General features: G+C 32.5%; 1 protein-coding gene across 5 annotated transcripts in view; it reads right to left on the bottom strand.

Moving 5' to 3' along the window:
* The window catches only part of LOC149780082 (contactin-like), a 139,970-nt gene that overhangs the window by 103,161 nt on the left and 13,244 nt on the right, over positions 1-23,565 (bottom strand). For 3 of the 5 annotated variants that reach the window (XR_016415000.1, XR_016415001.1, XM_089936842.1), the window contains exons 2-6: positions 18,945-19,042; positions 17,737-17,831; positions 12,579-12,617; positions 10,218-10,303; positions 9,336-9,487 (exon numbers count right to left, since the gene is read on the bottom strand). Coding sequence is in view for 3 of the 5 variants with exons in the window: in XM_089936842.1 (XP_089792968.1) it covers positions 9,336-9,487; positions 10,218-10,303; positions 12,579-12,617; positions 17,737-17,831; positions 18,945-19,017 (445 nt within the window). In the remaining 2 variants the exon portion in view is untranslated. Of the gene's footprint in view, positions 1-9,335; positions 9,488-10,217; positions 10,304-12,578; positions 12,618-17,736; positions 17,832-18,944; positions 19,043-20,139; positions 20,285-23,565 lie in introns of those variants that run through there. The other 2 variants (XM_089936843.1, XM_089936844.1) reach the window with 2 other exon arrangements.

Genomic DNA, 23,565 nt, shown 5'->3' with positions numbered 1-23,565 from the left:
GTTACGTTTCAACACAAATATGTTACCCTAGTGCGATAAAAATATAACCCCAAATATGTGTCTCTGTTGGATGATTTGTAGGTATGATCTCTATTTTTTATTAAATTGTTTAATTTTGTTGCATGCAGATCTTTCCAGAAAACGTACGCGTACAGTTTAGACACTTACCGGTAATCAGTAAGAGCCATATCCAGCACGAAATCCAAAATGGTCACAGGTCATACTATTATCTTACACCGCGTGGACGTACGAGTCGCTAAACATAGGATTTGATCCGGAAAGGTTCTATACATATCGCCAAAAGGACCTTTCAAAGAACGATAGCTCAAGAGACGTAAGAAATATCGTCAAGAATCTAAAATGTACGACGATATGACGCCGACAAGTTGGTCTGTAAACCTTTCCTCTATTTTATGAATAGGTGCAATCAGACCCATAACAATTCCAGTAGTATGAACACAGATTAATATTACCCCAGTGTATGGTGCAAGTGCAGAAGTTGGACTGGAAAAGTATTTTGGGCATTTATCGTCCAGCTATCCGTATGTATTTAGATTATTACATTATTGATCTAATTCTAAGCCATTTTGCCAAGTTAAAAGGCTCTGGCAATCAGAAAATGAAGAAAGAACCAAAATCAGTGAATAAACATGCCATATTGGCTCTGTTCAGTTACTGAGAGGTAATATTAGTATTATAGTTTTTTTTCGTCATTACGAGATAGAAGTCTCGGATGTAAATCGTAGCCGTTTATAACTCTGTTCTGAACTACATTCATTGATATAGGACAATATGAAGGTGAAAGGAGACAAGGTCAAAGCGGAATATCTTCGGTCTTTGCTGTCACAAACGATGTAGTGTTCTACGCAAGACTAACACATTAAAATAATTATTTTTTTTTATAGATGAAATGAAAATGTAACGATTCTACATTTTTTGCTTGTGTAAATTATTTTTGTTTACAATCTACTTCAAAAAGCGGTCCACGGATTGACCAAGGAAATATCGCGTCATTTTGTTTCGACATAGATAATATTTTGAATTCTTCCTACCCTTGCATATCATAACCTGTGTTGGTGATATAAGTATCTCTATGTCTTTCTGCCTGTCTGTCTTTTGCATCCGGAGCATAAACCTTTAACCATTTAAACGTATTTCAAACAAATTTGGACACATAAATATATAGGTACTCTACAACTCGCCAACATGTGAAACACCTATTAGTTCAACATTGTTTTTCTCTAAAAGTAGCCGTCTAGATGTATGATTAGTACTTTCGTCATTACAAAAAACAGGTACTAGCATGCTTTTTATTATTTTAGATTTTATAGTTGCTTATGCTGGAGATCAAAACACTCTCTGAGTACTAGAAGACTCTTTTGATGGAGCCCATGGCACTTTCAAAAAGACTAGGTGATATTCGCTATCAACGTCATAAACACCTAGTGGGTACAAGTCTCAATATACTAAAGCGCATGTACACTTCATCTGGAAATCTGGAGACTTCTCGCCCATTGAAAAACAATGATGACACTAGAACCCAAACCTGACTTGGTATACTAATACAAGAATTATGTGGATTACAGAGTAAACTATATTTATTCAGTTAAGACGCAAAAGATAAGTAAGTAGGTAAAATAGTCGGGAACAATTGATTGAAAAGAATTTAATATTTAAGCAAAATTGTCTTTTTTATTGAGATAAATTTCATAAGATTGTATCATCTTGTGTTGTATAACATAACGACGAGTAAATACTTATTACTTACATATAGCTGTGGACAGAATTGGTCTGGATATTCTAACGCTATTAACAGGTCATTTCCCATTTTCTTTCTAACATTTTCAGTTATATTGTCCTTTATTGCAACAAGTCCAACATTATTTTTCTAAAGCAATTGTTTGCATATTTTATTATCTTTTGAAAAATACGACACTAGAAGCCCAACATTGTGTCTAATGCTATTTATTACTGAATTGTATTTTTGAACCGATAAATAAATATTAGTGTACTTTTGTCCCCTTCTAAGTTAGCACAGTGTTAAGAAAAAACCAACAAAGTATTAGTTCCATAATAAACATTAATGTTCAACAGGAACCATGACGTAACTTTTGACAAGGAATAATTGTTAAGACATCGCTGTATTTATTTAAATATTTTCAATGAAACGTATTGTTTGTAAATAAATGTTAGAATAATAATAATAATAATAATAATAATAATGTAAAATCCTTTTATATTCATTTTTTTTAATAAGTTCAGTATATATTATTTTCCCTAATTGATTACAGTGGATGTACAGCTATTACTAGGATTTTTAATGTACATTATTTCTTTGTTCAGAAGTAGTGTATCTCTCATCGAAGATCATATACCATTTAAAAGCTCTTGTTTTCATAAAAAGTCGAAATAATCTTTGCTTGATAAATCAAAATGTGTTCTTCTGCTCTCATGTTTCAAAACATAAGAATCTTTTTTTCCGGATAAGTCGGTAGCAATTTTATTTTTGATGGTTCTTTTTATAACTTCAACTCCCTTTGTAGATAATACAATAAGAATATTTTGTCTTGTTTCTAGTATTGTATATTTAAGTATTTGTTCTGTTTTATTGTAGTTTTTTTTTCTTTTATCTCGTACGCTGAAGGAAAACAAACCACCACTACCCGAGGGTGTTTGTGTTTGTTTCTTTTCGCACAACGCTCGGCTCACAATCGTAAGGCTAGCAAGAAATGGATAATGTTAGGTTTTGTCAGTTACAATTGAAGTAACTTTAGGCTGAATAGAAGAATAAAAAGAAAAAGACACATCCAAATTGTTTAAGTTCTGAGAATCCAAATCAAGTTCTCTTAAACTTACTTTCAGGAAATAATGAAAAAATTTTGGGCTTTGTTAGACTTATGAATTCGACTAATTCTCCTTAGGTTTACCTTACCCTTTTACCAATTGCACCAGTTGGATCAAATAACTCAGCTGGGATAACAATTCCTTTGAATAATAAGGCCTTCAAGATTGCCACGTTAATCAAAATTGCTTTTGTTGAGATTAAATTGTAACAAGTTATAACGATGTCTCTGATATCAACCGAGAATGTAAATGCCTCCTTACATTCATCATATCTTTCCATCCAAATAATATGCGTTTGATTCATGTATTCTAAGATATTTTAATTTTTGTACACTTTATTTTGAACTTCTCTATTAACAAATGATAAGTAAACGTGTTTCAATCATATGCATGAAATCTAAATTAAAATTAGATATCAGTTTTTTATCTATATTCAAGTTTTAAAAAATATATTTACACTTCTTGTTCTTGTTTGTGTGTGTCATACGATATTTTGTAACTTATATTCAGTCAAATCGATATCTGAAAATCACTATTTATAGTGTTTTGGAACCGCAGTCTTAACTCCAAGTACCGTTAAAATTTGTTAAAGCACTTTTTTTTTCTTCATATATAACACAATGTTTCTTAAGATTCAATTATTGCCATCCATATCCTAAACAGAACTCAAAGAATGCTATATTGCAAAAATTACACAGTAATATACAACCAAGTATTAAGCTGTTATCCCTTGGTTAAGAGCTTCTTTTAACTTATCTCCAATCTTCCTTTTCATTGGCCTCCTTTGAATGTCTGCAAGATTACTGTTCATTAAAAAAAAATCTTTATTCCAATTTATTCTTTTTTTTTAGTTTTAAATGTCGATATCGTCTATTTCTAATTTAACTGTAAACGGTTTTCACAAAATGATGTTTTCTTTCTATTTATTTTAGTAATACTTCTCTTTCTTCTTTCTGTTGTTAACCTTGATTTAATAGCATGAATATCTTGTTTTGTTCGTTTCACATTTTATCTCATTTGTCAATATTTCCATTTAAGACACCTATATTATTAAACATATCATTTAGCATTTCTTAGAACTTGCTCGACTTACTCAACACTGGCTAGCGTTCGGCAGTATGTTCGTTTTTAAAGTTTGTTAAGTGTGATTGAAATTGATTGTATCACTTAAGCCAATAAATAACATAAATTTGGAGGGTTTTCTAATATATGCAATCATAGTTTTATTTACACTTATCTTGCATTGGTTGTCATCGATTGTTCCATTTATAGCTTCTAAATCATTCGTGTATGTATCCACGATAAAGTATTAGTGTTTGCGGGTATCTTATCGACTTTTCCCTCAAAACTTCTAAAATCATTAAGTTGTTGTTTGCCGTTTTGTTTAATTACATTGTCATACATTATTCCTTACTGTATTTGCATCGAAGAATGGCCTCTTATATATTTCCTTATTCTTCCTAAACCAGAAACTAATCCATTCATAGACGAGTCAGCCATTGCTTAAAATATTGCAGCTATCCTTGATTATTGGTTGTGCTCTCAGCTCTTTCTTTATCAGTTTGCAATTAGCGTATAGAATTAGATACGATATTATATCTTAAGTTTTTGAGTCATATACAAATATACTATTATTCGTGTTCTACCTAGTTCTGCAACTGGATACATTTAGTGGATTTTTCTTCATATTCTAAACATCGGTAGGTAATTTAGCAGCACCTTGTTCTACTGATATTTATATATCTCTCAAATTATTATCTTCTAACGTCGAACGTATGTGTGAGCCAACGTAAGTTTGTACAAACGTGCGACTAGCTACATCAAATAGTTTTACAGGGTCGCCAAAGAATGTAATTCGGTCATTATATAAGCTTTTTTCACTATTTATTAATGGATATATTGTGTGATCTATAGCCATCACTATTTAACTTATCTATCTTTTCGCAAATCCAAAATAACGGTAGGAACTCTTGCTGATGTTTCTTCATCCATTTAATATTAAAACAATACGTTTCAGGTATTCAATGAACATCTATTTCGTTTCCATCTCTGTACCTCTTTGTGATTGATTCTGAACTCTAACAATACTGTGTGTAATAATGTCACCATGAAAAACATTTTAACATGCAGAGAACCTAGCAAGGATAATTAATAACTGTTCAAGTCATTTTTGGTGTCATTAATCAGACCCAGGAGAATGTTTCAATTCATAGTTCTTAAAAATCTACAGATAATATCATATTCGGTGGCTGTCTGTATACATCGTAGTAAGTTAGAGTAGACGTTCTCTTGATATGCTGCATAATAATTAGTAAGAATTAGTAAAATGTTTGCATTGTATTTTACATTGAGTATCAATACATTTACTATCTTCAATTACATTTAAAAACTATAGACTATATCTCGAACTAAAACAGTTTAGGTTTTATTATCATTATTGTTAATGTAATAAAACAAATTGTCATTCATAATTTTCTTTTATTACCACTAATCGATTAATGTAATAGATTTCCTATTACATTAATCTGCGAGCTTTATAAAAAATCTCTTTCTTGTCCACATCAAAACGGTGTTTTTGTTAGAAGTCATTACAAATTATACGAAATTGCTTTAGGTCTATATTTATATTTTGGATTAAAAGATTAATCCCAGGTAAATGTACTTTACATTCAGACAATACTTTTCAAAATTTAAAGTTAGCATGAAATATAAAAATTGATTTGAGTAAATCTAATACACTTGGATCATATAAAAATCAGGATATTCCATGGCCGGATATTACCACCCATGCGGGCTAGTTTAATTGATGTAACAAACTTTAAATGTACACTATGTTTTATATTTGTTTGTTAATCATTGTTCAATTTTTAAATGTAAGAATGAAAAGATCCAATGGCTTGTATGAAAATGTTTCTTTTCTCTGTTATATATCTATTTTGTTACTTTCAATTACATTGCTTTTTCAGCCTTAGTATTCAAATTATCTGAATGACTAGAGTAAGGTGCCTTCATTATTAAGGAACATTTTTCGTTGGGTGATTGGGGGTATTCTCATTGTTTTAAGCTGATGTCCGTTTATTCGACAAAAGTGTTGATGTGAATTCGTTGTTACATTTTATTCCATTTGATTAATTTTACTTTAGAGTTGTATATTAAAAAATGTTTTGACAAAGCCAACCGTGGACTTGCTGCTCGGACAAGCTAAATATTTTAGTTCCAAGCAGCTGAAGAACATATGGACTACCAGCACTCTTGCGTCTAGTCGCCAGTGGGAGTGTCTTCTTAGACGGGTTCACAGTGACTTTAAATGTGAGCCCTGCAATCCAAGAAAGTGACCTCCTCTGTGAGACACCATACATTTCCTCAGCTATATATTATACAATATATATACCTATATAAACCATATATACACGTTTTGATGGTGCAGGCCAATTTATTATATTGGCGTATGAATAGATTTGGTCATGTAAAGTAACTGTAAACTTGTTTCATGTGTTTATATAATCTGCATCAGTTTGTCCCGTTATTTAAGTGAATTTGAGTAATTAGTTTGATCACCGAGTTGATAGGTGACTTCTGTGAATGAACTTACAGGCCTGAAACTTCCGTGTAACATAGTAACGTGTGATTTATTTCATTGGTAGCAAGTAAAAGTTGTTTTGGAACATTTTTTTTATGCTCACTAACAAAGGTGACAACTCGCTGTTTGTTCGTTTTATTCTCTCGCACTTATCTCTGTGCTGTTTCGATATTTATCTGCATTCAGTACAGTATCTGAATTACTGAATTAATACATGACTTTTGTGGGACTCCATGAATCCTCATTTCTGAATTACTAAATTAATACATGACTTTTGTGGGACCCAATGCATCCTCATCTGAATTACTAAATTAATACATGACTTTTGTGAGACTCCATGAATCCTCATTATCTGAATTACTAAATTAATACATGACTTTTGTGGGACTCCATGACTTTTGTGGGACTCCATGAATCCTAATTATCAACATTGCTCATTAATTTGTATTGCTTGAAGTTTTAAAATTAATTCTCCGCTTCACTATCCACTTTTTCTGTAGAACTAAGCTATAAGCTAGAGCTGGCGATTTGTTCAGCTTTCTTTTCTTTCTTTTATCTATCTCTTGTTTTATACTTAAATGAATTTCATATCTTGTTTTTATTAGCTAATTAGTGATTGCTTTTGTTTGACTCCATGCTTCGTTATTTTTTTCTTTTACGAATGCTTAGCCATGTTTTTATTTCGAGAAATAAAAATGGCAATGATGTTAATGATAGTTCACATCTTCATGAAATATGAATTTTTAAAAATAAAACCTCTGAAAGTAGTGATCACACTACTAGGCGACTGCTTTTGAAAAATGTCGAAGCTGGGAGGGGGTGGGAGTGCATATTGGTGATCTTGGATATACGCTATGTATATCTATACTGACATATCAAGAAAGTTATCTAGAAATTCCTTTTCATACATAGAATGTTCCTCATTCAAAATATTTTATATTAGAATGGAAAGAAGCCTAGCATGAGTGGAATATCGCATGACAGTTTAAATTATAAGGGACTACTATAATTACTATACACATAGATTTCCGGACCATATCCTGCTTTCAGGACGATTCTTTACATAATAGCCGGGCCAGGGGATGTGTCATCTATAAATTATTTTTGTTTAATGAACGAATGCATTATGGATCAAATTTCACTTAATGCTTGTAGATAAACCTTCTTCATTCTGGAATCTTAATCACTGGTTAGTCATAAAACTCAGCATATATACTAATTTAAAACTGGCGCTATAACGGATACATTTACCCGTACATTCAATACTATTAATATGTATGTGCTGTCTCTCTCTCTCTCTCTCTCTCTCTCTCTCTCTCATAACGTTAGTATCTTAATTCATGCTGTAGTTACTAAAATTAATGAATTAACTGTTATTTTGAGTTGCATAATAGTAATAGTCAAACTAGGGAATTTGCAGTGTTCAAATTTTACGGATGTAATATTCAAAATGAGCTTATGTCAATTACATACCTGATATTCCTAAGTCTATATTTAGCCATTACATTTATTAATTTTTGCAGTGTTGACAACTATTTTGTGAAAAGCAAAATCCCTGATGACGTTGAGAATAAAACTGATAAACATGCTGCTATTATAGCAGACATAAAAATACTCAATGAAAATTTCGTTAAGCTTGCAATAAAATCTGAAATATCGTGAACTGTGTAACTGTCGAATTTCATCTCAGTCTTTTGGAAAATAGTGACATTTTCATTTCTAAAATATATATGCTTATAGAGAAAACTACCTTCAATTTGAAGAAAGAAAAAAAAAAAAAGAAAACTGCTGGGGAAACTTTTTCATTGCGCCCATATCATCTTTCAGTGAACATTAGGGAATTTTGCAGTGACCAATACTGCAATACGAATTTGAATTCTAATTACATACGTAAATATCATACCGATTAGTTCTAACACCTTATCACACACCTTATTACCCTATCAAAATTGTCACCGTATCTATCTGTCTATCTATCTATCGCTCTATCTCTCTCTAGGTCTCTATGTATAAATCGCTCGACATTATATATATATATATATATATATATATATATATATATATATATATATATATATATATATATATATATATATATATATATATATATATATATAATGTCGAGCTATTTCTGGTTTCTGCTCCTACTGAGTCGGATTCAGAAAAGTAATCATTGTTTCATCAAATATGAGAATCTCACTGAAACGATCCTGGTCACCCTTTTCATATTTTTGGGAGCGGCTGTTTGGATGTTTCAAAACGAAACCGATTTCGATAAGCCTTCAACAGTTGTTGGACTCATTTTGCACAAACCTTTCTGAGCGTTAAATAATTCTTTAAAATATTGAAAACGGCACACGAATTGATGTCATTGATAATATAAATATCTTCCACTTTGTGTCGAAGAACTTAGTTGCCCTTCAGCACTGGTGCAGCTTTTGACCATTTAATACGTTTTTTTTGTTCCAATAGTCATTCAATTTATTGACCCATTTAAAATTAGCAAAACTGTTATAAAATGTTTTCAAAAACTTGTGAAATATACCTCATAGTTACACGTTAAATATGACCGCTGAACAGCCAGTTAATATTTCTTGGTAATCAAGATGGCGTCAAACATCAGCTGGTAAATACCACTCAATCAGATGCCAGTAGAGTGCATCTTTACGTAAATGGCAGCACAATTTACACCGACCGCACCGTTTCCCCTTTATAGTGGAGTTTGGGCCTTTCATATTTGTTTCTATGTAAATTTTGATTTTCCGACAAGGATTTTCAAAATCTAATTTTTAGTAGGATCTCAACACTATGGGTTGTAACAAAGTGAATTTCTACTGAACAATTTTTAATATTTGTAGTGCAATGTATTCTTCTATGACAAATACTGGCGATATATGATATCATAAATTACCTGTAAACACGTACGTGATATAACTCTGTTTGTTTTGTTCATCTGGAAAAATACCAGGAATAAATGCGCTAGTGTCATTCAAGGAACTTCCATCGCCGTACCACCTGATCTGGCCCATAAAATATTCACCGCTCGTGTACCAGGTATTCGCACTAGAATATATTCAATTATTTTTAACTGCAGACATACATACATATATATATGTATATATATATATATGTATATATATATATATATATATATATATATATATATATATATATATATATATATATATATATATATATATATATATATATATATCACAAGTCGAGTTATTATCAGAGTGTTCCAGTTGGTAACCATGGAAATCTCTAATGCAAGAGTACAGGGTTCAAATCCAACAATGAACTTATTTTTATGCTTTATATTTTTTATTTATGTGTTTTTTTATCTTCAGTAAATATGGAAAATGATGTCACTACAGATATCGCCTGCGCGAACAAACGCAAAATACACCAGCTTATCAACAGTAAGCAAATTATACAAGACACCGAAAGAAAACTACTACATCAATCAGGTGTATAGAACTTGGATGAAATATATCCGTTACTAACTCACTCTTTAATGTACGACATGAGCCACAACATCAAGCTGGCCATACAGTTAAACCAAGTAAGGCTATGCACTTTACTTCGCGCCAAGATGATTTTTTTTCTTCAAAGCTTAATATAACATTATGACGTCCCTGTTATGACTTTGTATAACTTTGTACTGTCCAAAAAGACGTAATAAGTAACAAAGTAAGAGACTAATATTTCTGAAATATACTTAAAGTAATAATACAAGTGTAGGATAAACCGAAACAACAAAAATATCAAAAACAAAACAAACAATAATTACTTCCATTGGTCATGACGAAGTAACCAGTTAGCGATAAAGTCAAATTCTCCTCGTGTGTTCACACTAACCAATGCACCGCCTTGTACCTGTAATTTACAAATAGAGTAATTTTAAAACATTCACATTGTACTTGTAATTTTTAAATATATATTGTTTTTAAATCAAGGCACCTTGAACCTTTTATTTGCAAATGGGTAATTGTAAGATAATAAATCATCAGATAATTTTGGATTGTATATATTTTTTTCAAAACATCTTTATTATTTCCTGTACAGATTGGTAATGGAAACAAAGCATCTGTTATTACAACATTAAAGTCTTAACCCTTACACGTATTACATATTATCAAATATTCCTTACATCAACATAGATTCTAAATAGTATATGTCTTTACATCTTATTCGATTTTGTGAAAGTAAAGAAACAAGATAGAGAGAGAGATAAAGAATGAGTGTGTGTGTGTGTGTGTGTGTGTGTGTGTGTGTGTATTGCAGTCAATACACATTTGTAATTTTATGTATATCGAATAGAATATAAAGGTTAATTATCTTGGAAAGAGGTAACCGTTCACAAGTTTTCATGAAAATTTTATTTCTGTCCGCTTTGAATACAATGTATTTTTCTAACATATAATAATATTTAACATTCTTGAAAAAGCTTATATAGCCATTTAATGTAGATAGGTATCTATCTATTCATCTTATATTTGTACATGTAGTACTTGGTACCAAGTAGAATACAATATACAGGTTTTTGATTCAAATGCTCTATACCTATTTTTCTGAATAAAACCATTTTGGCGTTTGGAGTGAATAGTAGTTATAGTACTTCTAATCCACTGATACATCACTCTATAAACTTTTAATCACACTACATTCTCAAAACAAACGCACTTTTGTTTCTAGTGATCCATCGCAAAACGTACTCTTATCATCATCATTAGCATGTATTTTCCACATGCAAAAGGTTAGAATTATATCTAAGTCTAGATATCGAAACCATTGCTGTTTTGAGGTTTTTATTACTTTGAATACTTTAGAATATATATTTAGCAAATAATCACTAACGAAGTCAAAATTCTGGGTCGATTCTTTTTTCACCAGCTCGTGGAACAATCGGATTTAACAGTAATTTATGAAAATCTTTAAAACTTTTGTCACTGTGAAGAACAATTCTTGACTGGTAAGGGATGAAAGGTCTGGAATTCGTGCCTTTATTCAGTTTTAGATTTAATTTTCTACATAATGATCTTGTCGTGCGAGTCACACCTTGAAAGGCAATATAATTTTCATTGATGTTGACATATCGTGAAAATATGAAATTCAAGAAAAAATTCCTGGAAAGTAAGCACAACGCTAATACAAATAATATTATATTCAATTTATTTCTTGTACGTGATTGGTACTTTGTTTACTCTTATTAGCGTGTTCGTCCTCAAGTTTGTTGTGATAAAAACTTCTGTTGTTTCAGGTATATTTCTTTGTATTAAAAGTTATGAAGCCAATAAACATCACGCCAAAATATATTTTTCGTCTCCTTTCATAATTTACCTGTATATTCATCTCGTAATATATACTTTCTCTTTGATCTCGTATATTTGATATTTTAACAAGTGAAAACATTTACTTTTAGTTTTAATGATTCCACGATTTAAAGTTATTTTTAGAGCTAATATAACTGTTTTAATATATATCATGGTTAAACCTCCTTCTGAAGATGCTCTGAAACATAATCTCCATCTTAATGTTATATACGTTTGCTTCTCTTATAAATATGAAAAACATTCAATTCTATTTGTTAATGAAATTTGCGGAGGTTTTGGTACGAAAATTAACAAATGGTTTAATTTTTGTAATCACTTTAATTATCAAAACGTTTATTTTACCAATTAGTGATGGGGTTCGTTTTGTCTAATTCAACAAAACGTCTTCATCATCCGTATCAAAATTAATCTTTATAATTTTATTTAAGCAGCTTTAAAACTTCATACCCAATAAAATAATTTCAGTAATCCATTGCAGTTTTAACTCATGATGGAAGGTTTATGCACTGTTTTTCTTACTTCATATCCAGAATGCAATTTTTGGTAATACTGAGTAATAGGCATGAGATCTTGCTACTAAATCTAACGGAAGATTTAAGAGTTTCGACAGAACCGTCAAGAATAAAGGTAGTATCATCTGCATACAGTGAGAATAAATATTCTATTTCATTTAGTTTAATGCCTTTAACAATCGTATTCTTTTTATAGTATCGATAAAACGTCTGCACATATTATAAAGAGATATGGAGACAATTGGTCACCCTGTTTATATCCTCTGAAAATATTGATTTTTTTAAAATATACCTCAAAAGAGATACCTCAAAAACCAAGTTTTTATCCACTATGGTATCATTGGTCTGAAATTATAGAAAGATGGGATATTATGAATGAATTTCCTTGAGATGGAGCAAATAGCGTTTTCAAAATCACTTACTAATAAATTAACAGGCAGATATGATTCTTCACTAATGTGCATTTCAAAATAATCATTGTATTTTCACCACTGTATATTCCTCTAATAAATCCAGTTTGGTAATTAGATATTATATCATGTAGTACTGACTTTATTCTGTTGGCAATATATCATGATACTAGTTTGTAGATGACATGTAGTAATTATACAAGGCGCAAATTTTGTTGATATTGTTTTAATTTATCTTTGTTAAGTGTACAATGCATAATTCTGTGTCACAGTTCTGATGTAAAAGTTCCAGTGTCATTAGCTTTGTGAATTACTCTAATTATAAATTATCCAGTATCAATCAAGCAGAATTTATTTAAAATTCCGGGGCGAGACCATTCGAGCAAGAACGTTTGTTTTTTATTCTTCATAATTCTTAGACAATCGAAAGCTTTTCTGGCGGTAATTTTCACATCTAATCTTAAAGACCGGTATTGCTCTAACTTAGGAATGATATAAAATATTTTAGAAGAACATTTAAATATTTGTTCTTTATTTAATGGTCATCTTTATATATTTTGTCATAGAAATTGACCAACTTCTCTAAGAATTTCAAATTAACTTGTTAAAACGTCATTTTCGCTTGAATTTTTTTTGTAATAACGTTTGTCACATAATTTCTACCTTCTAGGTGACAAAAGTATCATTTTAGTTTCACCCACTCTTCCACGCAATTTGCTTTTGATCGGATGAGACATTCCAGATATTTACACTGTCTTATTCCTTCCAATTCGTTCTTTTTATTCTAATAACACTTAAACAGTACTTTTAATAGACGTGCTATATTCTAAAGGCCGTATTCCGTACGTGAGTTTATGTTCTAGTTTATTTTACATTTCTTTTTTATATGAAGCATATGAAACGGTTTTATCACGAATTTCCATCAAACGAGTATCTCGATATAAAATGTCTGTCAGTTAATTTTTTAAAATTGATTTACAGTTAATTTTTTAATATTTGTGGTTTACATTTCTTAATTTAAAATATTTTGTAAACTCCAGACCAAGTATAGTAAATATCGATGTTTGTTACGTTTACTGTACTATCAGCAACTCATGAGATTTTTAAATGTTTACAAAGAAAAGCAGCTTTTTCTTACGTACAAAAATACAATCGTTCTATACATACAGGATTATATAATATTAATGCAAAATAACAGGGTAAAATTAAGGAAGATACTTTGAAATTATTGCAACTTTAATAATTGTATACAATCGTAACAAATGAAACATTAAAGCGTAACGTCAGCACATCGCGAGTTTTTAAGATAATTGCTATCGTTTTAATAACAGGAAAGTATTCTATGTCAATTAATAATCCAGTTGTATTGCCTATTCTGTACAGTTTTGTCAATATCTACATGAATTCGAATGGTTTCAAGAGATTTTATCACTTAAGTATATAATGTCTTCCAAACTTCAATCCTGATTGATACATACTGATTGCGATTGAAACTTAAAGGCTTGACTTACTGTATATAAAGTAGTATTGAATAAGTCGCGCTTCTCGCTAAACCGTGACCTAGGATGGCCAAGTGGTCTAAGGCGCTTGCCTTTGCATGTCACTTGCATCTCATCTCTGTCCGCATGGGTTCGAGTCTCTAGCTTGACCAATGTGGGAATGTGAGAAATCTTGCAAGTTGCTTCCCCTGGGTTTACCGGATTCTTTTTCAACCAAATACACTGGCCGACATGTATTACACTGGTCAACAGTGTAATCATTACTGACTTGAAAAGGCCCTAATCTGTAGTATTTTGGTGTGCCGAACACGAATATAACCATGAAAAATTTGTATTGGCTCTCGTTTTGAAGATATTCATATACCTCATTTTCTATGTTTCACTGTGTAAATTTCTCCAGTAGGACTGCAGCAACATCCGGAATAATGATGTAACATTGCATAATACCATCATGCTCACATCAGCCACAGTTGATTGCATCATTTTCTGATGCAATGCAATACTAATGCCATGCGGCTGCTGAAGTAAGTTGACATCAGCAGTGTACTATACATGTGTAGGCCTATTATACTAATGCCAGGCGGCTGCTGAAGCTGACGTAAGCAGTGTACTATATAAAGCCCAATCAGATAGGTTCAGCATTTAAAATATTTTAGACGTTGTGCGAGACAGTTCAAGCTACTGTTACATAAAACTTATTATTTTATCCATTTACGTACAATAAACAGTAATGCCTCGAAAGTGTGTTAATACCGCGGACAATTTTTGCTATATTTGTGGGGAAGTGACATTTGCCAACCAGAAGAAAAGTATCAATTCTCAAGTGAAGAAGGCATATCATCTTTACTTCGGATGCAAGGTTGGTGACCAAGACAAGCCTTGGGCTCCGCATATATGCTGTGCTACATGTACAACACAGCTTTCACAGTGGTTGAATTGCAAAAGGTCATCAATGCCGTTTGCAGTCCCAATGGTGTGGAGAGAGCCAAGCAACCACCTAAATGACTGTTACTTCTGCTTGGTTCCTCCTCTTTCCGGCGGAATAACGAAGCGAAAGAAGTCGAGAATAGTCTACCCAAACATTCCGTCTGCATTGAGACCAGTTCCACATGGTGAGGGACTTCCTATTCCAGAACCTCCAGCAGAATATTCTCTTGATTCATCTGACGAAGACAAAGGTGAGTCGACCTGTTCTTCTCCTGGTCCATCAGCATGCAGTGATCCAGATTTTCACTGTTTTGCATCATCAACCCCACACAGAATAACACAGGAAGAACTAAATGACCTGATTCGTGATTTGGACTTATCAAAGAACAAGGCAGAATTGCTAGGATCAAGACTCCAACAATGGAATCTTCTAGAAGAAGATATCACAATTACTGCATATCGAAAGCGCCACCAGCAATTGGAGCCTTTCTTCAGAAAGGAAAGTAATCTGATATTCTGTTCCGATATTGAGGGCCTCATGAATGCTTTAAAAATCACTCATGACCCACAAGAATGGAGACTATTTGTGGACTCTTCGAAACTGAGTCTCAAGGCTGTGCTTTTGCACAATGGAAACATTCTTCCATCTATTCCAGTAGCGTATGCTGTCCACATGAAAGAGACATACGATAACTTAAGGCAGCTACTGAATTCCATTGAATATAACAAGTACAGCTGGCACCTCTGTGGTGATTTGAAGGTAGTTGCCCTTTTAATGGGACTGCAGCAAGGATATACAAAATACATGTGTTTCTTATGCGAGTGGGATAGCCGAGCAAGGGAAATGCACTACATGAGGAAGGAATGGACTCACAGGCAGAATGTAGCCATTGGAGAGAAGAATATCCAACACCCAGCTCTGGTTGAGGCTCAGAAAATCTTGCTACCACCCCTTCACATCAAACTAGGTTTGATGAAGAACTTCGTGAAAGCCATTGACCGGACTTTGCCAGCATTCCGATACCTGCATGAAAAATTCCCTCGACTCAGCGAAGCAAAGATTAAAGAGGGAGTTTTTGTGGGTCCTCAGATTCGAGAGCTTTTCAAAGATGACCGGTTCAACAACTTGCTGGAAGGTGACGCGAAACAAGCATGGAATGCTTTTCGCCTAGTTTCTACAAACTTCCTCGGAAATGTTAGGGCAGAAAACTATAAGGAACTAGTAGAAGACATGTTGATGAAGTATAAGAAACTTGGCTGCAATATGTCTCTAAAGATTCACTTCCTTCATTCCCATTTGGATTTCTTTCCTAGCAACTGTGGTATTGTTAGTGATGAACACGGCGAACGTTTTCATCAAGATATCGCAACAATGGAACAAAGATACCAGGGAAAATGGTCCACTACAATGCTGGCTGACTACTGCTGGACACTCCTCAGAGATGCTCCCGAACAGCTGTACAAGAGACAGGCGAAGAAATCTAAGATGTAGTCAATGACTTGATTTTTTATAGGTAGGCTATTACAGTTGACCTTTTACTATTGGAATGCATTTCGTTATGTAAACATTAATTTCTTGCAGATTACAAAAAAACTAGAGCCAATTTTGCAATTTGACTGTCATATTCGTGTTCAGCACATAAAAATTGATAAGAATTGACTAATTTTATTTCAGTAACATGACTTTTGTAAAAATTTGTTGTCCAGTGTTACCTATCGTGTGCTGAAAATATCATTAACAACAAAAATCAACAACTTCTCGTCAATTCCTGTCGTACATTAAGGAGTTGTCAAGTTTTCCTCACTGGTTATAATGCCTATTTTATAGAAAATACCATGTATATCTTAGGTGTTGTTAAAACGTTTTAATGCCCTTTAGTTTTTTGTAATGATTAATGGCTGTAATTTTGGTTATACAGTATGCCGCTTTGCTTTACATCGAGTGTTTTCCGTTCAAAAGCTGCTAGCTCCGTCTGGTCATTTTTCACTTAATGGACTTCAGAAGTAGATTGTTTAAAAAGAGCCGATAACGTTGTATTTACATTTATGTATTTTGTAATTCACTCATTCCAATTCTAGCAGCCTGGCATAATTAATTTTCCATGTGTTAATAACTGGTAACTATAGTTTTCTTTATCCTAATTCAGTCTGACTTTTCGATCACATGGGAGCGGCCATTCTGGTTAGCCGTGAACTTAGATCGTGCACAATTTCCACAAGTACAATATGCAGAGAGATTTCAGCCATAATACATGAAAGTAACATTGATACATGTCAACATTCTCTGTATTATTCATGTTGCAAATGCAAACAAATTCACTTTACACTTGTCACTCTCACAGACGTTGAATAATACATCTGTAAAGCACACTATACGATGATATTAAATTGTAACTTGTGTGCATGTTACCCCATATCATAGAACATCGGCTACGTCAGGAAATACCGACTTTGGAATATGAACAGATTCGTTTTATAAGTTAAACATTTGGCAACAGGACTTTTAACTGTGGTCAGTTTGGAACCATGCATTAGCAAGACAACTTATACAATTTCAGTATTTCTTTTCTTCACCTAAACCAAACGTTTTTACACCTAATGGAAGAGATTAAATAACTTTTTACTTACCCAGCAAGCGCTATTGGCATCTTGGTAGGTGAGAGCCTTCCCAAAATTAAATTTGTAGCAGTGACCATCAAAATTCTCCCAACCTAATGGACAACCTGCAATATACAGCAAATTTCGCTGTAACAGTTTTTTTTCATGACGTATATGTACTTAACTGATACAGTTAGCAGAAAGGAATTTGCTGATTTAGTAATCCTTTGTTACTTTTACTGGATACCGAATTCGCCGACTTAGAACATAGAAACAAAAGTACGATACGCTTATCCGGTGCAATGGATTACAGTTCTTAAATAAAAACTACAATTGTTCTTGAAATAATATATATTTGAATTACAAGAATAATACATGGTTTATAATACAGTTTCCTAAAAGATAAATTCTGACCAAATTAATAATTTTAAAGAACGAAAGTATTTTTCCTTAAAGACATAGAAGAAGTAAGCCCGTTTAAATAATTATCGAGTAATTATGTCTTTAAATTGCACAAAAACGGCTTTAATGCAAAATGTATATCTGTGGCATGTATATCTTTGTATAACATGTATATCAATGTATCCATGTATATTTATGACATGTATATATATGTATAACATGTATACCTATGACATGCATATTTATCACATGTATATCTATGTATGACATATGTATCTATGTACAACATGTATATATATATGTATAACATGCATATCCATGACATGAATATCTATGACAATGTCCATCCATGTAACTTTTGAAGCATATCTTGCAAAGGTTATGAACTTAAATTTTGCCATTTATTTTAAATCAGTGTTAAAATATACAAATGAAGTTGTGCTCCTTTAACGTATACTAAGGATACTATATAGTACTTATTGTCTATTAATTTGGAGAGTTTGAAAGTGAAACACGGAAACAAAACTTGGAATGATGTCCAATTTTGACGGTATTTAGCCATGACTCACTTTTACAAGTTGCACATAGTAAACAGTACTGTTTAAAAATCAATTCTGCATTTGAAATCTAAGATTTCAAGGTCATAAAGCAAATATATCAAACAATTTCACGTATGAATCTTTAACACGCTAAGAGTAAAGACAATATTGAGTTCTCTGATGTTAATCTTAGATAGAAAATTGAGCACTGGAGGTATAAAGGTAAATCGTCCAATGGGGAGCTGGGTTGAGGTTTTAGTAGTAGTACACGAATGCATGGACTTCAGTTCTACTTACTGTGCAATATTTGACTTTCAAAGAGGGTCACTTTCCACAGGAAGACTAAATATCCCAGAAAATTCGGATCCATGGCGACGTGAAATGTATCGTGAATTCTGAAAGAGATAGAGAAACCCCTTTATTGATTATATAGTTAAACTATCGGCCAATTCTTGTTTGCATCTGAAATTTCTTGTCCACCTAAATGAATGAACAAGTTGTATGCATACAGTATATCTAATATCATGCGACATTGAGTACTCGCCTACTCGTGAGTTAAATGAATGATTATTCTCTCATTGTACTCACGAGGCTAGATCACAGCTTATGGAAACTGATACTTATTATACTGAACGTCAGTTACAAGTCAGTTAATGGCACACATAGGTAGAATTTGCTCAGTGCGTGAAATTAAGGATGAATTTTAAAATGGTCATGATAATCAAACGATATGGTCACTAGGATTTTAAAAACAGATAAACCTGGATTGCTTATTAAAATTGCTGAGTAATGCATTTTCTCATCTGAGCTATTAACGACACGTATCCCTAAAAACCTGTCTGTCGCAAATTTGTACATATAAATAATTGATCAACAATACTCGGCTCTCGAAAGTTGAACTAAATGATGGCAATTCTTAAAGGTTAGGAATGAAAAAGCTACAGATCTTATACTAAAGTTTGTCTAAAAATGTTTCATTTTCCCATGTTTTCTAAAATCGGACATATCTACCAGGACAAAACCATACCACTTATTCAGGTTGCTCGACCACTAGGTATTGTATACTGCTACTGCAATTTGGCAATTTATTGATAATACATCTTTCTTCTGTGTCACTATACGAATTTCATCCATTTCCTCAAATGTTTCACTGATTTTATTAACGATGGATATATCTGTCTCGGGTATAATGACACGAATGATCGATACAATAATTTAACTTAAGATTTCATTCAAAAGGACCTCATGGTTTCTCAGACTGGTGGAAATGAAAGTCTGTGAAAGAGCAGTAGGTTGATAGATTTACTTCCCTTTAATGTAGCAATCATTGTAATCCCAAACGGCTTTCGTGTAAACATTTTCCTGACATCGCCCTTTAAAGGTAAAAAGCCAACAATACCGATTCTATATAAAAATACTAAATGACGTTGACTAATTATTTGAGAAGCACAGCAATTTTGAACTTTGAGATAATGTAACAATCCCTGTTTACCACCCTTTGCGCTCTGCAGTAACAGATTAGTGTTAGGACTGGTCGGCTTGCTGTCAGGACAATGTGTCTGGGTGGGACATGGTGATTCATGTCTGCGCCATGATGCCCCAGTGTTAGACATCACTATAAACTGCCACACTGCAAAAGGCGTAGCGATATGACATAAAAACTGTTAAAGCTAAGTTAAAAAACTATATCACACACACATAATGAAGATATGTCAATAACATTCCATTAAAAATATTTTGTACCTAAAGAAACATGCAGTACATGCAAGACTAGTCGCACACATTTATCTGCGTCTTTGTTGTATTTATCTGTGTGTTCTAATTAACTATTTCCATGCACTAATATGTTTTCACTCATATACTTGCTAACTTTCATGTATTCATGCATACCTACCTACCAATATACCTACATCCATTTATATAAACATGCATACATACATACATACATACATACATACATACATACGCGTAGCACTTACACAAATGCACGTGTTCTAGAATGCTCTATATCAGATAAATTTGTATTTAACAAGTACCGGTTTAACATATGGTATGGGTTTAAAATGAGTTTATTTGACACGAGATATATGCTATACTGCAAATAGGTTACGTTTCATGGATGAATATATCAAACTTGTTGCGTGTTCTCACGAAAGCCATTTTCTTAAAGCTAAGAAATATATTCGTGAATTTGCCTTGCTGTACATTCGAGACGCAATCTAAATTAAACTGAGCTTTCAATGGAATTGATGATAACAATGCATATTTGTTTAATATTCATGCTTTTATGCTTATTCGTTTGATATATACCGTTGTTTTCTTATTAGGACTTGACGTTTCTCCTCTGTAATTATGTAAAGCATACTTGAAATATTATGTTCAGCCAAGAATATTAATGAAATCAGTTCGTTTATGTACTGAATACGTTGCTGAAGGTCAGTTAATTTTCTAATCTTGAGTTAATTTAAGAGTTAATATAAAATAAAATATTACATGTTATGTCTCCATATTCTTTTACCATGTATTTGCATTTATAATTGCAACGTGATAATCTCAGAATGTAAATAGTGAGTTTTGAGTTATCTCATTTAAGTTTGCGAAACGCAACCGAATTTTCGAATGCTAATGAAAACCCCTAATTCATAATTTGCACGCACTGTACTGAAAAGAAAAGTTTTTAATGCTTTGCAATGTTTCTCGAACTAGTCTATGAATATAAAATAATTAGAACTCGTAAGTAAACATACGACAGCACAATATATTCAAGCGGTTGTTTCGTGCTTTTGTGTTTTAACAAAGAATGTTATTTTAAAAAAAGAGTGTACTTGAATTCATGTATTCCACAGACATGGTTCACTTGGTTTCGAAAGAAAATGTGACACTGTGCAAAATTGTTACCTTCTTAGAAAAATAAGCTTAGTTGTCACTAACACCTTCATCTCGTATTGCAAATAAGTTCACATCAAAAGGTGCAGAAAGAGTGTTTTGGACAGAGCTTAATGGCTTTAGTAATATACAATTTAGACAAGTCCGTGTCTGTTCTTTAACTCGTTGAAATTTCTAGAGCAATATGACGTAATCGGAGACAGGTATGACTATCATTAGTGCAGGGTTATGCCTTCCCTTGTACGCCAATAAACTTGATTTACAATGTATGCTGAATGCACTTCAAATCTAAGGATATTTAAATAGTAAAAAATTTGAAATTCCTAAAAAGAGCAACATTTTATCTTTCAGCCCCAATACCGTACCAAGCTCCATCCTTCTCGCTTTAGTTGGGTAATGAAGTTATATATATATATATATATATATATATATATATATATATATATATATATATATATATATATAGAGAGAGAGAGAGAGAGAGAGAGAGAGAGAGAGAGAGAGAGAGAGAGAGAAAGCAAGCTGCTGTACCTTGGTATCACTTGATGTGAACTCCTACATTAAACATTACCAACTGGGCAATCACTCGAAGTACTAAATGTGACTTAAGTGCTGGAATATTTGGCGCAAAAGTATCCACTACACATCATGCGATGTTTTAAGTTAACTGAACTACTAGTATTCTTTAGTTTTTGTCGATTGTTTTCTACACACGGCGATAGAGGGATATAAATTAGTTTCTTGTATACATTCTATTCAGTATTTTGGGTAACGAGATATTATCAAGGTAGTAAATAAAAAGTAGAAGCTACTGTACACGTAGACAAGGATTAGCAATATATATTTATTGTCTCGCCTTTCTTTCTGGGAAAAATGCTCGAGAGAGCAATGGTGATATCGGCGGCGTTGGCTGAATGTAACGATTTTTTTTGCGAGCCCATAACTCTAAATTTACATGTAGAAATCGTATGAAATGCTATAATCCATGCTTAGGGAGAAGGAAATAAAAGTAGATTCTCCACCGAGGGATGGGTGGGCAGGGAGGACAAAGGTTACCCCCTAATCAACAGATACTTTGATAGAACTCACTGAACATTTGCTATGAAGTATGCTTTGAGCTTTGAAATGTTTCAAAAGTGGACTGCTAAATTTTAAAAAATATCACATTTGCTCTCTTGTCTTGTAATTCGTTCTATGGTACTTGCTCGTGCATAATACGCGCAAAAAAGCGACAAGCATGGACCTCAAATCTAACACTACATATTGTGCAGACTGTCTGCATTCATTGCACGTTTTGTGATTTCAAACAAATAAACATAATCTCTGATTTGTCTGCGCATCGTGCAACGACATATATCAAAGACCACATTGTTCGCATTCGTGTTCACGTTGTATACAGAAAAAGAAAAGACTCAACTTCTTGGCCATCGAGTGGAAAGAAATGTTACATGTAAACAGCTATGTACTTTTTTATCATGTATCTCTAGGTATCTGGTATCTATATTTGGGTTTGAACATGCAAACAAGTGCTGTAGTATGAATAAGACTTTAATTCAATGATTTTATTCAATAATTTAATTAAATGCTTAGACTTTCATGAGGTGCAGACTTAATTTGTTTTTAAAATATCAGTCGAGGGATTTAACACTATCTATTTTTAAATTGTTTACTTTTTTTTAAAATTAGTTTAATAGAAAGTTTTTTCTGTTCCTTCGTTAGCAAAAATTTATTCTGTAACTACGTGTATCATATTTGCTAATCCAGTTTTTAGAACTTGCAAAAAACTTTACTGCATTAAATATTTTAATCTTTTGATTTCTTCTTTTCCTTGATAAAAAGTTAGATCCGTATAATTTCCGTCTGTACATTTGTAATTAGCAACTGTGTCTATGAAAGACGATTTCTAAATAATATGCATTAGTTCAGATGTAGGTAAGTCATTATCTGCTTTCGGAACTGTTCAGGTTATAATTACAAATATTTAAATATTTTCATCAAATTATGCGATCTTTTGAGTCGGGCGCCTGTTTAA

Source organism: Sinohyriopsis cumingii, chromosome 16 (assembly GCF_028554795.1).
Source record: "Sinohyriopsis cumingii isolate HCF-2022 chromosome 16, ASM2855479v2, whole genome shotgun sequence".
In the NCBI taxonomy this organism is placed as follows: domain Eukaryota; kingdom Metazoa; phylum Mollusca; class Bivalvia; order Unionida; family Unionidae; genus Sinohyriopsis; species Sinohyriopsis cumingii.
Note: the sequence above shows the minus strand (reverse complement) of the source record. Positions and strands in the feature narration are given on the sequence as shown.